General features: G+C 42.4%; 2 protein-coding genes across 2 annotated transcripts in view; one reads left to right on the plus strand and one right to left on the minus strand.

The window, feature by feature from the left end:
* The first annotated feature begins 225 nt into the window (after positions 1-225).
* On the plus strand, positions 226-14,511 carry MYLIP (myosin regulatory light chain interacting protein). The gene is made up of 7 exons (XM_084508631.1): positions 226-474; positions 1,273-1,463; positions 9,621-9,806; positions 10,239-10,436; positions 10,731-10,895; positions 12,393-12,813; positions 13,150-14,511. The coding sequence occupies exons 1-7, from the start codon at positions 388-390 to the stop codon at positions 13,237-13,239; spliced, it is 1,338 nt and encodes a 445-aa protein (XP_084364757.1). The 5' UTR covers positions 226-387; the 3' UTR covers positions 13,240-14,511.
* ATXN1 (ataxin 1) overlaps positions 13,611-19,307 on the minus strand; it is a 265,892-nt gene continuing 260,195 nt past the window's right edge. The window contains exon 7 of the mRNA XM_084508611.1: positions 13,611-18,035. Within this exon, the coding sequence (XP_084364737.1) occupies positions 17,965-18,035 (71 nt within the window). The 3' untranslated portion in view covers positions 13,611-17,964. The remainder of the gene's footprint in view (positions 18,036-19,307) is intronic.

Consider the following 19,307-nt stretch of genomic DNA (forward strand, 5'->3'; position numbering starts at 1 on the left):
TTTTCCCCTCATTTTCCTGTCATCCCACCCGGCCCAGCCCCGCCGCCGGCCGGCAGGGGGCGCCCCACCACAGGCGCGCCCCCTCCCCTCCCTCCCCTGCGCGCTCCCGGGGCGGGCGGCGCTGATTGGCAGGCGGCGGCGGCGCGCGACGCCTGGCCGAGGGGGCGGAGCTTCGGGGGGGTGGGGGGGGGGGGCGCAGGCTCCTATATAGCGGGAGGGACGCCGCTCCTGAGAGCAGTCGGCGGGCGGGCGGCGACGGGGAAGGGAGGGGTGCGCGCGGGCAGGAGCAGCAGCCCCCAGGAGCAGCAGCCCCCCCCCTTAAATATATATACACATACACACTGCTCAGTGCGCTTTTAGTTGGCGGAGCCGGCCCCGGCCGTGACCATGCTGTGCTACGTGACCAGGCCAGACGCCGTGGTGATGGAGGTGGAGGTGGAGGCCAAAGCCAACGGCGAGGACTGCCTCAACCAGGTGAGGCCCGCTGCGGGGCGGCCGTTGGGCGCCGGTGACCGTTGGGGGCCTGAGGGGGGCGCTCCCTCCTTCCCCCCCCACCCCCGTTGATGGCGGGCGGGGCCCCCCCTTCTTCCCCTTTATTTATTTATTTTTTTCCCTTCTCTCTTTTTTTTCCCCTCCATGTTGGATGCAGGGGTTGCAGCATCCCTCGGTCGCGGCCCGTCTGCCTCCCCCCTCCCTCCATTTTGGGGAAGGGAGGCCTCGGCCTCCTTGCTGCCCCCCAAATTCTTCCCCCACAGGACTAGAGAGGGGACATGGGGGCCCCAATCCTGACACGGCCCCCTTGGGTCTCAGCCTGTCGCCCCCAGGTGCTGCCGCCCTTCCCTGCCTGCTGTGGGGATGGGGGCAGGAGGGAGCCGAGGGTGGCTGCCAAGCCCGTCGGTGGCACCTAAATAAAACTTGTGGGATGCGCTGCTTCTTCTCGTCGCCCTCCTGCCTCAGAAGTGCTGCTGGAAACAGGCACCCGGCTGGTCTGAAGCGCCTGGCCTTGAGGAGTGAAGGGGATGGGGTTTGGCTGCGGAGGTCCATCTTGGTGTTTACTACTGGGGAAGTTCCCATTTCACACTCTTGTGTTCGTCAGTGTACCATTTTGTACGCTGCCTATTTAAAATTATCAATGAATCAGCTGTACGAAGGTGTTTACAAACAACACATCTTTTGTTTCAGACCACTAGCCCTCAAAACAGTCGTTGAATCAAATACTACTTCTTGCCCAGTTGTGTCGTTGGTTCATTATGAAGGACCTCTTTCTTTCAGGTTTGCAGGAGGCTGGGAATTATAGAAGTTGATTATTTTGGACTGCAGTTCACTGGCAGCAAAGGGGAGAATCTGTGGCTGAATTTGAGGAACAGGATTTCCCAGCAGATGGATGGTTTAGCTCCTTATCGACTAAAATTAAGAGTCAAGTTCTTTGTAGAGCCCCATCTTATCTTACAAGAGCAGACGAGGTAAGGTTAAGATGGTTGTAAGTAAAGCGAACTTATTGTCTTCAATTTCAGTAAGCTATGAAAACGATTACCCAGAGGTTCTATTTCTTCCATCTTCTGGTATTCTTTGCTCAACTTTTCAGCACAGCTTTAAAATTCCGGTGTTTACATGTATTATTCTTTTTTCTTTAAAAAGTGATATTATTGTAAGTATTGCGTGGGGAAGAGTAAGTAATGTGTAGTTAATTCCATGAGGAACTAGCACTGGAAAAAGCCAAGCTACCAGTAACCAGTTTCTTATATGGTGTTTGCGTGTCCGATAGTAACCCCTGTGCAGTGGTGTTACTGTAGGTCGTTCAAAACCACTGGTACAGAAAGGCAGGAAACAATTCCTCCCACAGAGCAAAAACTTGCTGAATTCCTTCTTGTCTGGGATCATATTACAGCAACTTTCAGATGGCTACAGGCCCTTTGAGGCTACAGAAGAACAGCTGTTCTGCTGCTTCTGTGGCCTGTCCTTTTAGCTAAATTGTTATACTGTTCCCAGGGCTTAAGATTTGTCCTCTCAGATGAGTAGCAAATGTTTTGCTTTCACTCCACCAGTTCGATTACTGCATCGCCACGTTAACTGCATTAACTGCAATTGGGTTCTCTGTAAGGAAAACAGAGCAAGTATGTTTAAAACTGGTCTCAACACATTTTTTCCAGTTAGTTTTAGGTGGTACATCAAAAATAAATACAGAAAAATGTCGTGTCTGGAAGGGAATGCCAAAGCATACTTTTACTGCTCACCTTGACTTGGTACTTCCAGAATTAAGACCATGCTTATGACATTTTTGTTCTGCACAGAATATTTTTACAGTGAATTTGGTCAGAGGCTGACAGTTTGATTTGGTGTACATCTCAGGAAAAATACTGAGTTAAAACAAGACAATGTGTATATTTCTTGAAGTAATACTGGGAGAGGTTTAGGGGAACAGTGGTTACAATCTGGCTGAAGTCTTCAGAAGGCTGCAGAGTAGACCACAGTTGTCCTATGTAACAGATTTAGTTAAGCAAGTACATTCTAACATCCACATTTTGATGTACATTATTTTTGGAAAAATTCTAATATCCGTGGTATACTTTTGGGTTCTTTCAGGGTATTTTTCCTGAAAGAACCTTGTTTTCTTAAATGCTCTTAATAAGTATAAAACCAAAGAATGAAGCTTTATGTGGAACAAAAGCAACACAATCATCATACCTGATGAGGTGGCAGAGATTACCCTGGATCTATTGGATGCATCTCCACACTCAGAGCAAACCAGGGTGAATCTGAGGAAACCTAACACAAATGATTGGCATTTTTGCTGTTGCTGCTGAATGTTTGTTCCACTTTACAAGGCTTTTGCAGACACCTGTGTTTTCCTACCTTGAACACCATCAATGCAAGACTTGGCAGGTTGTGTAAGTTAAGAGCTTGAACTGGTGAAACATACCCCAAGGGCCTAACAGACAGGTTGCGTAGCTAGAATGCAACAGAGCTTGTGTGTGTGAACATCAAAGACCTGAGTATGCTCCACTATTAAGGTGACTTTAAAAGGTTATAGCTGGGGTGAGTTTTATGTGTGAGTTAAGACTGGTCTAAAATTAATATTTTTAACAGACTTTAAAATCACTTGAGCATCAGTCATCAAGAGATCTATGAATATTATGCAGTGCTAGAAATTAAACTATTGGAGAGAAACAGGCATTGAAACTAGTATTTATTGCCACTGTCTTGCAAATATGAATGCTCCTGAGGCACCAGCTAAGCTGTTCAGTCCTGAATGTTTTTTAGAGTCCTTGCTAAAAGGCAAATCCATGTTGCAAAATAGACAACTAAAACAGAGCTAAGGTAAACTATACCCACTCATCAACATGTAGCAGACCTAGAGTTCTGTAGTGCCTGTGGTTAATGTATATTTCTGCAGTGTTGACATTGAGCTACAGTGAATTTGCTGTTTTCTTTCTTGGGTGTGCTTAAGGGTTTGGTATGTATATAGCCATGCAGTCATATTTTAGTCTGCATGTAAGTTTCCGTGGGATGAAGGGAAAGTCAAACTTGTTAAACGTGTCATCAAACTTTAAATCAATAGGTATCTCATGGAATATGATTAAAATGAGCTGTACAGCTACAACTGACAACTTATTTCTTACCTCTACTTGCAAAGGCAGTTTACTGGCTGACAAAGAAATAGTGGTGGCTGTTCTGGTTTCCTTTAGCACAGTGATGTTCCCAGCTGATAAATAAGAGAGGGCATTTCTAATGTTGAATGTTATGCTCTAGTCCTTGTGTGAAGAAAGCTGAGGAAGTCTCCGTGTCTCTTACATTTAGCTTCTGAACCCGATCTTCCTTATGAGATGTGCGTGGAGACTGTGTTTGAAGTCTGGGGAGTTGCAAGTAATTCTGAAATCATTTGGCTGATAATGCTTTGCTATGACTAATAGTGAATGCTGTGACTGAGTTGTTCTTTGTTTTTTTCCATATACTTCAGAAGCTTCGTCAACACCAGTTTTGCTGCTTCATTAAAGAGATCCTTGTCTTGCACTTAGAGCTTGGCTGCGTGTTTCTGGAGCATTTTAACACTCAGGTTTCTACATGCAGTGTAAAAAGCTGATCTGGCTACTGAACATCATCAGCCCGTGCTTCTGTTATCTTTAATCAGTGTGCAATCCAGCAGAAGATTGCAGCCTCATGCATTTTTAATATCTTATGCAAGGAAGGCTTCTTACCACCGAATGCAAGGTTATAATTGCATCTTTGACCACTATGGCAACAAGCCACCTTCGCTAAGTGCTTTGTGAATGGGAGCATCGGGTGTGGGGAGGGGGAACCTTCTCACTACACTTTCCTTTTACTCAGGGTTAAGCTTTATTTCTATTCTTTGGTTCTTGATTTCTAATTTTTTATTTGACTGCCTGGTACTGAATTTCACCACAGGATATTGTAGTTTAGAATTGTTTTCAGTGGAATGAAAGTGCCTCAGTGCAAGAATGCTATTCAAATTTAATACGCTGCTGTCAACTGGAGCTTTAAACAAGCCTGAAATGTGAACAGCGTGCTTGTTAAGAGCAGTTTGAATAGCTGCATGGTTTTTGAATGGAGAATCACGTTGGCTTGCTAAAGGCTATCTCCCTTCTTGCTTAAAGCTATAGGTGCCAGTCCAAATCGAGACCACAAGCTCTGCTGTATGTCATGCTGGTTTTCAGTGTCTCTTGTGGTAGGTCATGCAACAGATGGCTGAAAAAGCAATGTTTTAAGCAGAGACTCAAAGTTGCCACCTGGTTTCTGTAACTCAAGCAGAGAGCTGGGATGCAGCTTTGTGGCTGTCCAGGAGCCTCCTCCTTGGGGCACGTGTGGGATCACCTGGGGCATTGTCTGCCTGGAGCCACAGCGGTGGAGTGTGGCTGTGGTCACCCCAGGGGAAGCAGTGGCTTGCTGAGGGCCAGTGTGGGGAAGTCAGAGCCCAAGGAGAGTGAGTGTTGATGTAAAGGCTGCTTGAGCAGTGTAAGGCGTCCCTGTGTGTACTTGGAAAGAGCAAAGCTGCTGTCTGGTGTAATGTGACAAAGCCAAGTGTTCTTATGTAAGCCATGGCGATTTAAAGCAACATGTCAGCTTCCAGCAGGCCACACGATCTCACAAAGCATGCAGAGCAGCACTTTGCCAACTTTGAGATCAGTAACCGTCACTGGAAGCTGTTAAAGGTTGTGTGCTACTTTTCAAGTATTTGAATTGTTTGTAAAATGCTTTTGCAGTGATTTCAGTTGTGATTTCAGTTGTGGTTTCTTATTGGTAATGATGAACTAGTTAAAATTAGGAGTTGACTTGTAAGAGTTGAGTGGTTAGTAGTTAGAAAGTAAAAATAAAAAAAAAATCCTATTATCCTCCAGTACTGGCTAGCCAGTGCAGCAGTGTCAAGGTATTTGTTACCGTGCAATAAAAACCTGCTGTAATACACAGGGTGAGTTTAATGGATCTGTTTGTCTGAACTGGAGTTGAGTTGCAGTTAGTAACCTCTGACCCACTCTGCTGAAAGCAGATAAGAGTAAACATACTGATGAATGCAATTGTGACTTTGCAGAGCTTATTTTTCATATCTAATGGCTTATATCTGCCGCTAATAATAGAATATTTTATTGCTGTGATCTTTACTATCAATATATATTTTAGGGATAACAATTATGCTTTTTTGATTCCTTTTGACTACGCAGTTGCAAATTACCTCACAGTAAGAGGAAAGATTCTTTCCCTGTGGTGAGGACTGTCATACCCCAGGTAGGACAGGCAGTTCCTTGGGACGTGTTCGAAGGTTCTCGGCAGGAATCTGGCAAGAGGATGGGCTCTCCTGGCTATATTTCTAGGTCAGGAAGTATTAGTCATACAAACACTTCTTATTGGTAACAGACTGGGTTTTGCCACTTTCCCTTCTGGCAAAGAAGTTTAGGACATAACTCTGAACATAGATTTTTCTATTTGCACTGTTTTCCCTTGATTATTTTTTAAACTGTAGTAGGAACAAAGTTTTCAGTGCAGAACTTTGAATCCTAGTGTATATAGTTGTCTTTAATGAGTTTTTATGAAACAAATAACTTCTGTGTTGCATATATTTTTTTTAATAGCACTTTCGCAGAGTCTTTAGTTTTCATCCAACTGAATTGGCAATGGATTAATTTTTAAGTGGTGTAACTACCAGTATAACTAGTGCTTAAGGAAAATACTTAACTGTTTCAAGTCTAGAGCTGCTTTTTCTTCCTTTGAAAAGGAGGAAGTTCTCTCTGGGCAGTGACTAATGAAGCGCAACTTCGATGAACACAAAGCTTGGTCCCCTAATCAGTATTTCTTTGTGCTATTTTCAGATACCAAATTCAAAGGGAATACGCTATAATTGAACGCAGGAATATCTAGGTAGTGTGAGGTTTGCTGGGGGTACTAATGCTCTAAGTTACACTGACTTTTGTACTGGTGCTGCCCTGTATAGAATTCAGGGCATGTGACTTTGTCAGGGCAATGGAAAGTTGTTTGTTCTTCAACTGCCTGAATATTTTTAGTGGTGGGGAAAGCCTAGGGTTTTTTCATATTTAGAGATGCAGTGAGGTGAACCAGTGAAATCTCAATTTAGGTCAGCATTTAACTTATGAAAACTTAACTACTTTGTGGTAAGTAATAGTGTCTGTAATATGGCCATCTTTTCTGCAGTAGATTGGAGCAGATCTTTTTTACAGTTAGACTTAGCAGAATTACATGATTAACTGCCTCGGGGCTCCTTATGTTTTTGTTTTGCTCGACTGTATTCAGCAACAAAAGTGCATTCTTCTGGCTTTCAGTTTAAAGACAAAGGCTTTCATTTTGTGTAAAAAGGAAAATCGTTTTATAATCGGAATCTAACTGGTGTTGTGTTTAACCTTGAAGGGAGATGATTTTACAGTGGATATTAATGTATTTTTGGAGAAACAGACCCATAAAAAGGCCAGATGGGCAGACAGCACTAATCAGAATAATTTTTTCATGTGTATAAAATGTTTACAGCCTTCATTCTTTCACAATCTTTCATTTTCTCGATGCAATTCCTTCCTCTAACATTTCAGATCTGTTAGAAACAACACAACGAATTTGCTACCTGAACTTTAGTTCAGAGCAAGTGCTGCAGCAGGTCAGTTTGGAGGTTTATGCACTGTCATTCAAAAACAAGGTTCACTGGCAGGCTCTTTGTTTAGTTAGTTTCTGTGCTGTTGTGTGTGTGTGGCTTAGCATTGGGCAGGAACCAGCCATGGTTTGTTTTTGGGTGGAGTCAAATCCCTTGAGATGGACCCTGAAATGTGGGTGGCTTTGTCTTCTGACATTTATCCTGGCTACAGTAAGCTCTTGCATCACTTCAGTTAGCTTGCAGTAACTGTCCCTTATGCATGCCATGCCTCTTTCCCTTTTGTCCCCTAAAAATGTCCGGTAGCTTAGTCTGAGATGTCTTCTCTTATGCTGTATGAGCACCTAGGTCACTGCACATTAGTTGGTGCATCACTTTTTTTGTTGCACTTTAAACTTGGTTGTCTACCTCTGCCGGTACAAGCACTTCAGTGAATGTGACAAGTTCTGCTTCCACTGTAATTTCATCTGTATCTGCAGGAGTAATCCTTTGTTTATTCAGCTCCCCCTTGATGTTCATACAGTCCTCCCAGCAAGACAATAGTGACTTTTCCTTGTGTAGTCAGTGCTGTCATAAGCATAAAGTAAGCAAACCAAAGATGCGAGCATTTAGTTGTGGCAGCTGAACATGCCAGCAAATGAGAACAAAATAGTCGGATTCTTCTTTAAAATACCATAGGTTTAATCAGCATGTAGTTGTAATGACGAGAGAACTCGTTTTCATACTGACAGGATCAGAAGTGCATGGAAAAGCTGTATTTTATGAAATGGTGATTGGAATTAAGGAGATGCCTACTGTTTGTTTTTAGGCATAGCTTTTCAGTAATCAATCAAATAATTTGACTGGCTTTATGAATTGAGCCCACAAATGTGTACAACCTCTCCACTATAAAAGCTCCAGCTATGCCTTTGTGTGGCCTTAGCCAAAAGACCTTAGCCAAAAGAACTCCAAATTAGTGGGGTGGGAGAGGGGGATTGGAGCAGGAGTTTGGGACCAGCTCCAAGATGAGCCCAAACAAGGAGTAGCATGCTCACAGGGGAGACAGCTGTACTGTCTGAAGTTCTTGTTCCCTCACCTCTTAAATCTACATCCTGCACGGAGGGGGGAATGTTAGCTTCCACCAGGCCTCCATTAAACTGCTGAAGTGGAGACCCATGTCTAGACAGCTAGGTGATGCAGTTTGAGCACTTAAGTGGCAACTGCAGTGATGCCGTAAGCATGCTTCATGCTGCTTGCCAAGGGAGGTGCTGGAGCTGTGGCTCATTGCTGTGAAAAGTACGGTGGGGCAGCTTAGGAGATGGTAGTATTTTACTTTCTGAAATCCTGCATATGAGCTGTCTTCTGGGGGGAGCATTATTTGTATTTTCTGAGCTGCAGCATTTACTATCATAGAACTAAAAATGAATCCAAATTTTAGAAGTTATATAACTGATTGTAGTGCTGGCAAGGTAGCACTACTTGCTTGTACAATGAAATTGTAGAGTTACAAAAGGACTTACATAAGATATCCAAGCAAAGTGAATCGCTAACCAGCATCGTGAACTTCACTGAGTGATTCAACGTAGTTTTTTTTCTAAAATTAAATGTAACTTATTTTTTTAAGGAAGTGAAATGTAAATGTCCTATCACTATGGAAACTGATATCCCTGTGGGTACTAGACTTATTGAAAGCTTTTTCAGTGATAACATAGTTATTTCTACCTCTGACTTCCTTAAACACTCTGAATCTTAAGAACAAGTAGACAGAAAGGTATGTTATCTTCCCTGACAGAAGATAAGGAAGCTAAGGTAAGCTACAGGGGGAGTTAACAGGCTGCTATTAGAGTTAGTGGAAAATTTGATTTGTCCTACCTATTAGATAATTAAGAACAGCTTTGAATTTTCCAGCCAGCTGTTAAACCTGCCTCAGTCCCCAAGCATAAATGACAAATGTGCATACAGAATAGACCCTTTATACTTTATTTCATGATGAAATACACTTTTAACTACTTCAAGTTACTTTTTTTAATCGTGTTACTTGGAAAAGTGCTGTCTCCCCTTTGACTGGTGCCACAGCCATTTGATCTGTATAGAGAAAGCATGTTTTTTTTCTGGCTGCATGGTAATATGTTTTGTGCTTCTGTTCACAAAATCCTTTGTGGAAGTGATTTGTAAATAGGAACCAAAGAAAATTAAACTTAAGTAACTATTCCAGATATTTTTTTATGGTTATTATATGGAATGAATTGAAGTTAGCAAATAGCCTTAGAGCTAAAGCAGCTTTTATTCAAACTGATACTGAAGTGCTTATTTCTTTTAATTGTGCTTCTAGGCATGGTCTTCAGTTCTATCCTTATCTTTAAGTGAATAATGAGATAGGTGTCCCTTCTCCCCCCTGTGCCCAGACCATTTGGTACATTCACTGCAAATTCTTGATTACCATATTAATGATTACCAAACATACTTGCTATGTTACCTCTTACCTACCTTCATGTTTTAACATCTTGTATAACAAACATTTCTGATTCCATTGCAGGCACATGTTTTTCTTGCATATAAAGGAGGATCTTCTGGCTGGTAATCTCCAGTGTTCTTCAGAGCATGCAATTGAACTTAGTGCATTGTTGGCACAGATGAAGTTTGGAGACTATAATCAGAATACTGCCAAGTACAATTACGAAGAGTTGTGTGCAAAAGAGCTCACCACTACCATTCTAGAAAGGTAAAAAGAATGAATTGAATCAAATCATATGGGGGCCGAAAGTGTAAGACTTTGTTATGCTATTGCATCAGCAGGCAAGGGCATATCTTGTGGTGTTAAAATGCCATTCTCTACATTTTTGCTGTGAACCTTTTGGTAATCCACAAATACTTTAGAGTGGGGGGGAAGGCTAGTTAGAAAGCCTTGATTACATCTAGCTCTTACTTCTAAGTAAAGTACAGTATTACATCCTGAATATTCTCAATGTTTTTAGTTCTCTTAAATGCTTCTGGCTTGTCTTTTCTGGCTGTAAATTTCCAGTCATCGTGGACCCACAAGAACAACCTACCTGTTTAACCAGGTCATATAAAAAACATGTTATACGAAGCTGCTAACAGTAATGGCATATCCTGGAGTTACTTCACCCATCCTTAATCTTTTTTTCATCAACAGCATTATTGCAAAGCATAAGCAGCTGGAAGGTCTCAGTCAAGCTTCTGCTGAATATCAGATTCTACAGATTGCAACAGCACTGGAGAACTATGGAGTAGAGTGGCATTCGGTTAGAGACAGCGAAGGGCAAAAGCTCCTTATTGGTGTTGGACCTGAAGGCATATCCATCTGCAAAGATGACTTCAGTCCTATCAACAGGTACATGTTTTCTGGAATCATTTTTCCATGTTCCAGAACTACTGGGCATGCCTCACTTGTATGTAGACAAATGTTCTGTGAATTCCATAAAGGACCTATTGCAATGTAGGGTCTGAGGGCACTACCTACTTATAAGACAACTGGTCTTAAGGCTCTTGGGTTTTACGTACTTCTGTGGCAGCACTTTCAATCCAGCATTATGGGCAAGTCAGAGATCATAGTACCAGAAGGTACCATAGTAAGTTGTGGGAAATGCCCTTTAAAAGCTAAACGTGTTTTTGTATTAATTCTTAGGATTGCTTATCCTGTTGTTCAAATGGCAACGCAGTCTGGGAAGAACGTATATCTGACTGTTACCAAGGAGTCTGGTAATAGTGTTGTTCTCCTGTTTAAGATGATCAGTACAAGGGCAGCAAGTGGACTCTACAGAGCAATTACAGAGACGCATGCATTTTACAGGTTAGTACTGCTGCTAGAGTCAGCTTTGATCTTCTCTTCAAGCCTGAACAGAAGCTGAACAGGCTTTTGCTGCTTTTCATTTTGTGGGATGGGAGTTAAAAGTAAGCAAGATTTTTTTCAGTATACTACTCCAAATAATAGCACTTCAGAATAAAACCTTGCTGTTTTCTTTAATTCATAATACATGTGCTTGTCCCTGTGTATGAGTTAGGATGAGAGCAAAGGAGTAGAAGGTAGAAGGCCTGTTTTTTCAAAATATGTAGGTGTAGCCCATATGCATGTATACTTTTGTCTTTATATGGCTCCTCCTGTTGCCAGAAATCATCTTCCTACAATTTCTTTCCTTGCTCACATGCTTAGGATTTTGTTTCATGCCAGGAGCTATCAGTTGTCTTTATCCTTCTGTTCTTTGAGGCAAAGCTGCTGTAATTATCTGCTGATGGCTGACTTTGCTGAAACCACTCACTCCTACTGTGAGATCCAACACAGGTAGAACTGACCATCAAAGATAGTAGTGGTGTTCCCTAACTTAACTTCCACATCGATCTCAATTACTTAGAAGAATTGGGCCTGAGCAGAGAAAGATACATACGCTAGGCAAAGCCCCATCCGGTTCCTCAAATCAGATCACTGTAATACAGTTAGAGCAATTAACATCAGTTAGTTGCCTTTCTAATCACTGTAGCTAATCAGCAGCTAACCACTGCTTATTTCATGGGCCTGATGTGTTAAGCATGACTTGTTATCCTCCATGATTATCAGCTCCTGCACTCTTTGTGCTCTTCATACTTCTTTCCAGGCAATCTACGAAGTTATTATTTAATGCTTTGACAGTCTTAACTGCTTGGTCTTCGTATTTGGTTGTCACTTCTGCTGTCCTTTGCAGTGTGACTTTAAACAGAATTGTAGCTAGGCAATAGGATGTGGTTGTGCACTTAGGTTTTGGACTCAAGCCCTGTGAGGCTGTGGTCCTTGCTCTGCTTGTTCTGTGTTGTCTAGAGGGGTGATAATGCTGTAATAGGCTTCTGCAGGTTTAGCTACAGCATGGGGATCTGTGGCAAGCATGGTTAGGCTAGCTGGAGCACTATGTGGCAAATCAAAATGGCTTGATTTAACAATGCTAGTATATCAAGTGTTTAGTGTAAAGTAATGCCATTAACCAATTCTTCACTAAAACAAAGGGCCTATCTAGAGAAAGGGGTGTTATGCCAAAGGCTATTAGAACTATTTAATGTAGCATCTTGGCATTGCCATGTAAAGAGATGTTGCTAAGCAGAACTGTAGATTGAGCAAGTGTTCACTGCTAATGTGCCTTAATTCCTTTCTGTAGGCTATTTTACTAGATACTTCACATTTTTGAAGATGTAGGAATATCATCTCTGGCTGTCTTTTGCTTTGATTTCAGTGCTGTTATTTCAACTTTGAGAGCAATTAATTGTAGAGGGAGGCTTATTAGTATTAACTAACCCAATTTTGTTTTGCCTTGCTGTTCTATAGGTGTGACACTGTCACGAGTGCTGTCATGATGCAGTATAGTCGAGACTTAAAGGGCCACCTAGCATCTCTTTTCCTGAATGAAAATATTAATCTTGGGAAAAAATACGTCTTTGACATTAAAAGAACATCAAAAGAAGTTTATGATCATGCAAGACGAGCTCTTTATAATGCTGGTATTGTGGATCTTGTTTCAAGAAGTGATCAAACCCCACCGAGTTCCCCCCTTAAGTCTTCAGAAAGTAGCATGAACTGTGACAACTGCGAGGGTCTTAGCTGCCAACAAACAAAAGCTCTGCAAGAGAAGCTGCGAAAGCTAAAGGAGTCCATGCTTTGTATGGTGTGTTGTGAAGAAGAAATCAATTCAACATTCTGTCCCTGTGGCCATACAGTATGCTGTAAGACCTGTGCTGCCCAATTACAGGTAATAATTCCATTAAGTTAGCAAGTAGTGTAGAAGCTTTGGTTTTCTGTATACATGAGTATTAATGTATAAAGTTAAAAACTGACTTTTTTAGAACTGTTTTCAGTAAATGAGTTCCAAAGGATGTTCTGTTCAGATGATTTTGAAAGATAAGTTTTAGCTGTGCAAGCTCTCCCGTGGTGAGAGTAAGCATTAGCTGGGTCCTGCAATGGACTGTTTTAAGTATGAAGACTTGAAAAAAAAATTAAGTGCTCTGTATTGTAGAAAACTGTCTCCAGTAAGTATATACACTCAAAATACAAAGTAAACTAACTTCCTAATGTTTTTCCTTTCCAGTCATGCCCTGTTTGCAGGTCTCGTGTAGAGCATGTCCAGCATGTGTACTTGCCAACCCACACCAGTCTTCTCAATCTGACTGTGATCTGATCTGCATGTATGACTTAAACCGATCATGTACTTCTTAAACTGCACTACTATGAATCGCAACCATTGATTGTGAAGAAGGCAACCACTCTGGCACCAATCCACGATCAAAAGCAAAAATACTGAATTGTTGAACATATCTTTGCTCAGCATGCCCATGATGGTTTGGGACATCTTTCTGGAGCAGAACTGTTAACTGAATCCTGTTACTAAAACAGGAAAATGACGTATATGTTTGTAGCATGGCAGTGTTGCCAAAAAGCTAGGGAGCCCTGGAGAAATGTGGTATACACATGGATATACCCAGCAAGAGCAATGCAGCCTTTTATTTTACTCTTCAAATTCTTTTTAGTACAGTCATTCCATTTATTTTAATAGTAAAACTAGCTTTTACAAATATCAGTTTAGTATGGCTCATAGTTTATGCTTTTAGTAAACTGCTCAAAAGGGAGAACTTCTCTTTTAAAAAAAAAGTTCTTAAACTATACAAGGCTTCATCAAGCAGCTGCATTCAATTTTCTTAAATAGAAAGCAATTCTGTTCATATAGCTTTGGAAAGGTAGAACAATTTTAATTTCATAGTGCTACAGGTGGGTCAGGAAAGTCTTCTGGTTGGTAATGATGTCCTCTGGAAGCACTGCTGCAGGACTTCATTCACAGCTCTCAGTGGGTAAGGTTTCCCATATCCAACTTGGTTGGTTGGTGGTCTTGGGTGCTGTAGTCAGCTGCCCTTTAAGTTGGCTTTATTTTTGGAGGCTGGTATCAAGCTGTTAGTCATATACCATTATTTCCTAAAAGAAGGGTTATGCATAACTTTAAATGCTTTCTTCAGTTAATGTCTTCATTGGTTAGGATATTTCCTGCTAAAATGTTTTTAATCTCCATCCCCTTACGTGGGCATTTTGGACTCCAGTTTCCTAGCATAATCTCCAGGATACAGAGGAACTAGAGACCATGTTTGGGTGCAATACTGGCTTAATTGAAGCTAGAAAAGTACACTGTCACTTTACTGAAACTTTCTGACTATACTTTTCATATTGCCTTAATGTAGCAGTAAGTGTGTTTATGCATCTGTTTCTTTGCACAGACATTTTGTCAAAATATTAAAACTCTACTTTTTTATGACACATTAGCATATAAACCTTACTCTAAGAGGGTATTTATTTTTTCACTTTGTAAAGAAAATTTTGTTTCCTCATGAAGCAAGAGCTTTGTCCTATATCATAGGCAACTTCTGTCTTTTTATATTCAGATTAATAAAGGACTTTAAAAATCTTTGTGTTATGAGTCTTATTTTTCTGAACTCTTTCTGCAGTGTTACTGAACTGAAAACATGGGTTTTTCACACTAAGTCTGAATATTGTGGGTCATCTTTTTAAGGGGGGGAGGGTGTATATGAATTCTGAGGGAGGAAAGGAGAGTGAAAGAATAGGGGCACGTGTATCAAAGAACTAACTATTATAGTGGTGTACAGTGGTGCTAAAGCAAATACTCCTCCTTTCCTAAAGACTTTGTTCAGTGCTAATAGAATTACATTAATATCTAATCCATCATTCTATGGCAGCTGACTGAAATGGATTGTAAATTAATCTAAATAGATGTTAATATAGGCAGCTGATTTAAAGCATTCAACAAAATCAAGCTGTTAAAATAGGCAAGCATAACTCTAATTACACAGCCAATATAATTAGAAGTACCTAGACATCCCTAATAAAAATAATCCCAGTAGTTAGAACTCCTAATTAAGGAAGGGTTTGACAGGTTAAAAGGTAGAGGCAGAATTCAGGCAATGCCTGTGACTTTTTTGTAAATATATTTTGCCTTGTCTTGAAAAGCTATGCAGGGGTTCAGTGAAAGCCAAGGTGCAGGTTCAGACAGGAGCCTGGCAAGTATTGACTCTATCTGAGGCTCTCGGAAATATTGAGAACCTAGGCCTATGTTGGTGAATGAAAGTGTGGAGCGCAAGTGGAGGCTAACAGCTCTTTGTAATGGGGAAGGGTGGGTTCAGAATTCCGGTAGGTGGTTTTAACAAAATATAGTTACATTTTCTGGGAATTGAGTACTAGGTCATTTGTTCTGGATGTTTCACTTGCCCTATGTAAGATTCAATAGGAATCTTAACATTGTCAAAACAATGTAAGAGCGAATTGGTGCTCACGGATAACTTTCTGCAAAAGTGTTATCTAAAATGCTGATCAGGCTACATTAGAAAACTATTGCTTGATTTCCCAATACTGCTGGGGTATGTGTTGCTTAATGTTTGCAGTTCCAGTACACCCTCTCTTGAAAGGGTTATGGCTGATCCCCATGAGCTGTGAAGAGTGTAAAAATGGAACTACAGGAAATTCTGAACTCTTCATGCCATGTAGCTGGACTTCAGAAAGAGTTGGGTGTTGCTTGCCAAAGTCCTATTGTTTCTCCTAAGAAGCTTTGTCTATCTGGCAATGGATGGTGTGTGTGGGGGGAACAACACAATAGTTCATAGGAATAACTGGAGTTTCTGTCCTTGATGCTTCTAGGAGCTGCAGGATTGATTACAAAGCTTCATCTGGTGCTGCTCCCAACTTAAGTTAGCGTACTTGTGTGTATCAGGCACTCCTGATAAAGGCAGCTCCTACACCCTACACTGATCTTGCTACCCAAAGCTGTGAGGCAATAAAGTTACCTCAGAAAATTCGGCTCTTCATTTCCAAAGTCAGCAGGTGGCTTCTATGATCTCGTCACGTGCATATAATGTCATTTTAAAAAGCTACAGCCTCAAGTTTCTGCCAAAAGTAACCAAGGCAGGGGGGGAACAGTGTCACCTTCAGACATTCGATGACTTTCTGGGTGACGCCTGGAGCCCTGTCAGTCTTGGACCTCCTGGCAGCAGGACAGCAGCCAAAAGCAGCTGTGCAGGGAGGGAGTTACAAGTTTCAACCGCAGGAGAGATGTTTTTATAAAAATGCAGTTACACTTGAATGTTATTAATAAAGAAGTTAGGGGTTTAGCCATAACTACACCTGTGCTGCTAGGGCTGGAAACTCCCAGCCCTCTGCTGGTATCTGCCTGGCTTCCATCCTCCCTGCTCAAGGGAAAGCTCAACCCACCAGGGACTACAAAGGCACGATGCGGAGATGTTTCAAGACGTGACTGTCATGAAAACACAGCTCTGTCTTCTACCATGTAGATGCTAAATTCAGTATACGCAGAAGTGTTAAAAAGCCAAAGAACTGTAGAATAAAGGCTTCTGTATTTTTAAATTATTTTGACTTCTTTTCCCTAAGTGCCACAAAAGCATGTACACAGCAACATTCATATATTTTAAGATTTATTTCCTTGTTAAGTCAGCGCTGTTGTGCTCCCAACGGAATGCCCCTGGGGAAAATTCTCATCTGCCAGCCCACGCTGTTTCACTTCACAGCAGCATGCTGGCACATTGATCAAAGATGGGGGAAAATTGCAGCTCAGATTTCCTCTATATGGTTTCGAACAACAAACTTTCTGCAGAGTGTTAAAATTATGAATTGACAAGTCTCAGCCTCAGTAATGCCTGGTCAAAGATCCTTCTTGAATTTCCCTTGGTTTTCACAGAAAGCATGCTGGAGTAAATACCTCAGTCACCTTTGTGCCCGTGGGTTCAGCTGTTGGGAGCCTGTTACAACCGAAAGCAGGAAGTGTAAGTCTTTGTAGGAATTGACAAATAGGTTTAAAGGGGAAAGGGGTAGAAAAAGTGAAGAAAAAGAAGATTTTCCACAGTGAGGCCTAAGCACAGCTTCAGGCATTGCTGCAGGATGCCTGTGTCTAGATGGATGATGGCTGGCTGCAAAGTCTGGGGGGCTCAGGGCTGCCCCAGGAATGCAGAGTAGGGCAAGTGGGGATGGGTGGGCAGCAGTCTGGGAAGGCAGGACAGGGCCAGGCAGGAGAACAGACGTGCTGAGGCAGGTGAGGTGCCTACAGCCACCAGCACCCACCACGAGGGCAGAGATGGGCTCGCCATGTCTGGACAGACATGGGAAAAGAGCAGTTGCCCAAACATCCCCATCTGCTGCACTACCTTGCATTTGGTGGGAATTTATCTTTCTGTCTCCTCCACGAAGCACACCGGCACCTCCTGGTATCCCATTGCCATTTTATGGCCCTGCCAGGCCGCAGCCAAACCTCCCAGTCTGCAAGGACCTCGTAACATCAAACAACTTCAAGTTGTAAACAGCCAGCTGGAGCCCCTTTGCTCAACAGTTGGTTCAACAGCAGCGGGTGGTAAAAGCGACCATGGTTCCAGTGTCCTTTTGTTTCCTGTAAAGGGTGCTTTTGGGGGCTGGCCAGTGGTTAGCTTTCATAGCACTCAGGCATACACCAAGCTCCTGAGAGGAAAAGGTCAGGCAAACAAACCATACAGGCTTTCCCAGATCTTAACCACAGGTCACTTGCTGATTTCTTGCCAAGTAAAATGCAGAATGTTTTCCAGCTGCCTGGGGCCTGGGGGAGGGCAAGACATGAGTGGGAGGGCAATCCATCTGCTGATGTCTTTCCCTGCCTTCAGTTTGACCCTCTCCTGAGTGACCTGATTTAACATCTCCACTCTTCGCTGACCCTTCCTTACTCTGCAGGACTTTTCTGCTCTCTCACCAGTGATTTTTGATTTCCGTCACGAGGCTCTGAAGTCAGCCAGCCTTCTGCCAGCAGCTGTCCTTATGAACTCCACTCCGGGAAAGAATCTGACTTTCTTTGGCCAGGACCGTTCAGTGGTCACACAGACACGCAAATCTCTTTCTGTGCCTCAGCAGGAGCACAAAGGGCACCGTCCACCACATTTCCACCTGTGGCAGCAAGAAAAAAATCAGTAGAACTGAGCTTTCCTCTCACCATTGGCGTGCCTAGACAAAAATGTTCATTTATATCTTCCCTTTCAGGGTCACTTCATGGTTAGAATGGGATTAACTGCATGTGCATATGTTTAAAGGTGTTCAACATCTCTATTTTTATCCAGTAGTTGGTGTCTAGCTTCTCTGCTTCTTCAAAGCAAATCAATGCAGGTAATGATAGACAGCAGCATGGCAGCATTTTGCATAAACAGGCTTGCCAGAGCCAGATCTTCCTCTCTCCTGCCAGAAAGCTGTTTGTCAGAGGAATCCATGCATCTGGCACCAAATTCCAATCATAGCACGGCAACTGTGGGAATTACAGAGACATTGGCAGCTCATCTGAAGAGACAGTATTTGTTTTCCTTGTTTAGAACTATAAATAGTCAATAGAGGACTCTCATTCAAGCAGTATCGATGACTGAGGTAATCCAGGCACAGAGACATGGCCAAAAATCGGACTCCCACTCCAAAGCTGACCCACCTCTTGCTTCAGAAGCCCAAGTTCCAAAGTGGCAATGCAGAAAACACATGCCCAGCAGCAAGCAAGCCCTCAAGATACACCGACAAACCCGCTGTTTGTGTTTGACCTTAAAACTGTTTGCCTATGCCCCTGCCTGACCCACATTTTTATTTTTTTTTAAACACCTTCAGCTCTGCTGTGGTTTGAGCAGCTGACTTCCACCTCAGCCTTTCCAAGATCTACAAAGTGGAACAACACTGAAGTGTCCTGAGAACGCCCTGCCTACCTGGGCAAGGCGCTCAGCGCTCGGGCACGTGGACAGCACATGCCCTGGCATGAGGCAGCTGCAGGGTCTTTGTGTTCAGTACACTGGAGGCAGTGCCTCACCACCTTATCGTCAGGGCTTCCCCTACCCCGGGGGAAATGTGCATTCGAACCTCTCCTGGGGCTGAAGTAAATGACCGCAGCTCTTGTATTCCTTGGGTGAACTGTCCCTCTACTGTGATAAGAAGTAGAAGAGGACCAAGTAATCTCTAATGCCGCCCTCCTCCCCCCCCCCCCCCCAAATAATAAAATAAAATAAAATAAAATAAAATAAAATAAAATAAAATAAAATAAAATAAAATAAAATAAAATAAAATAAAATAAAATAAAATAAAATAAAATTGCTCAGTTTCTACTCTTAAGAATAATTGTAAGCACATTCTTGGAGGAATGATATGTGTGGAAAAACCCTTCGAGGGAAAGGCACAGAGACACAGGAGTAT

This window comes from Aythya ferina, assembly GCF_964211825.1.
Source record: "Aythya ferina genome assembly, chromosome: 2".
Taxonomy (NCBI): domain Eukaryota; kingdom Metazoa; phylum Chordata; class Aves; order Anseriformes; family Anatidae; genus Aythya; species Aythya ferina.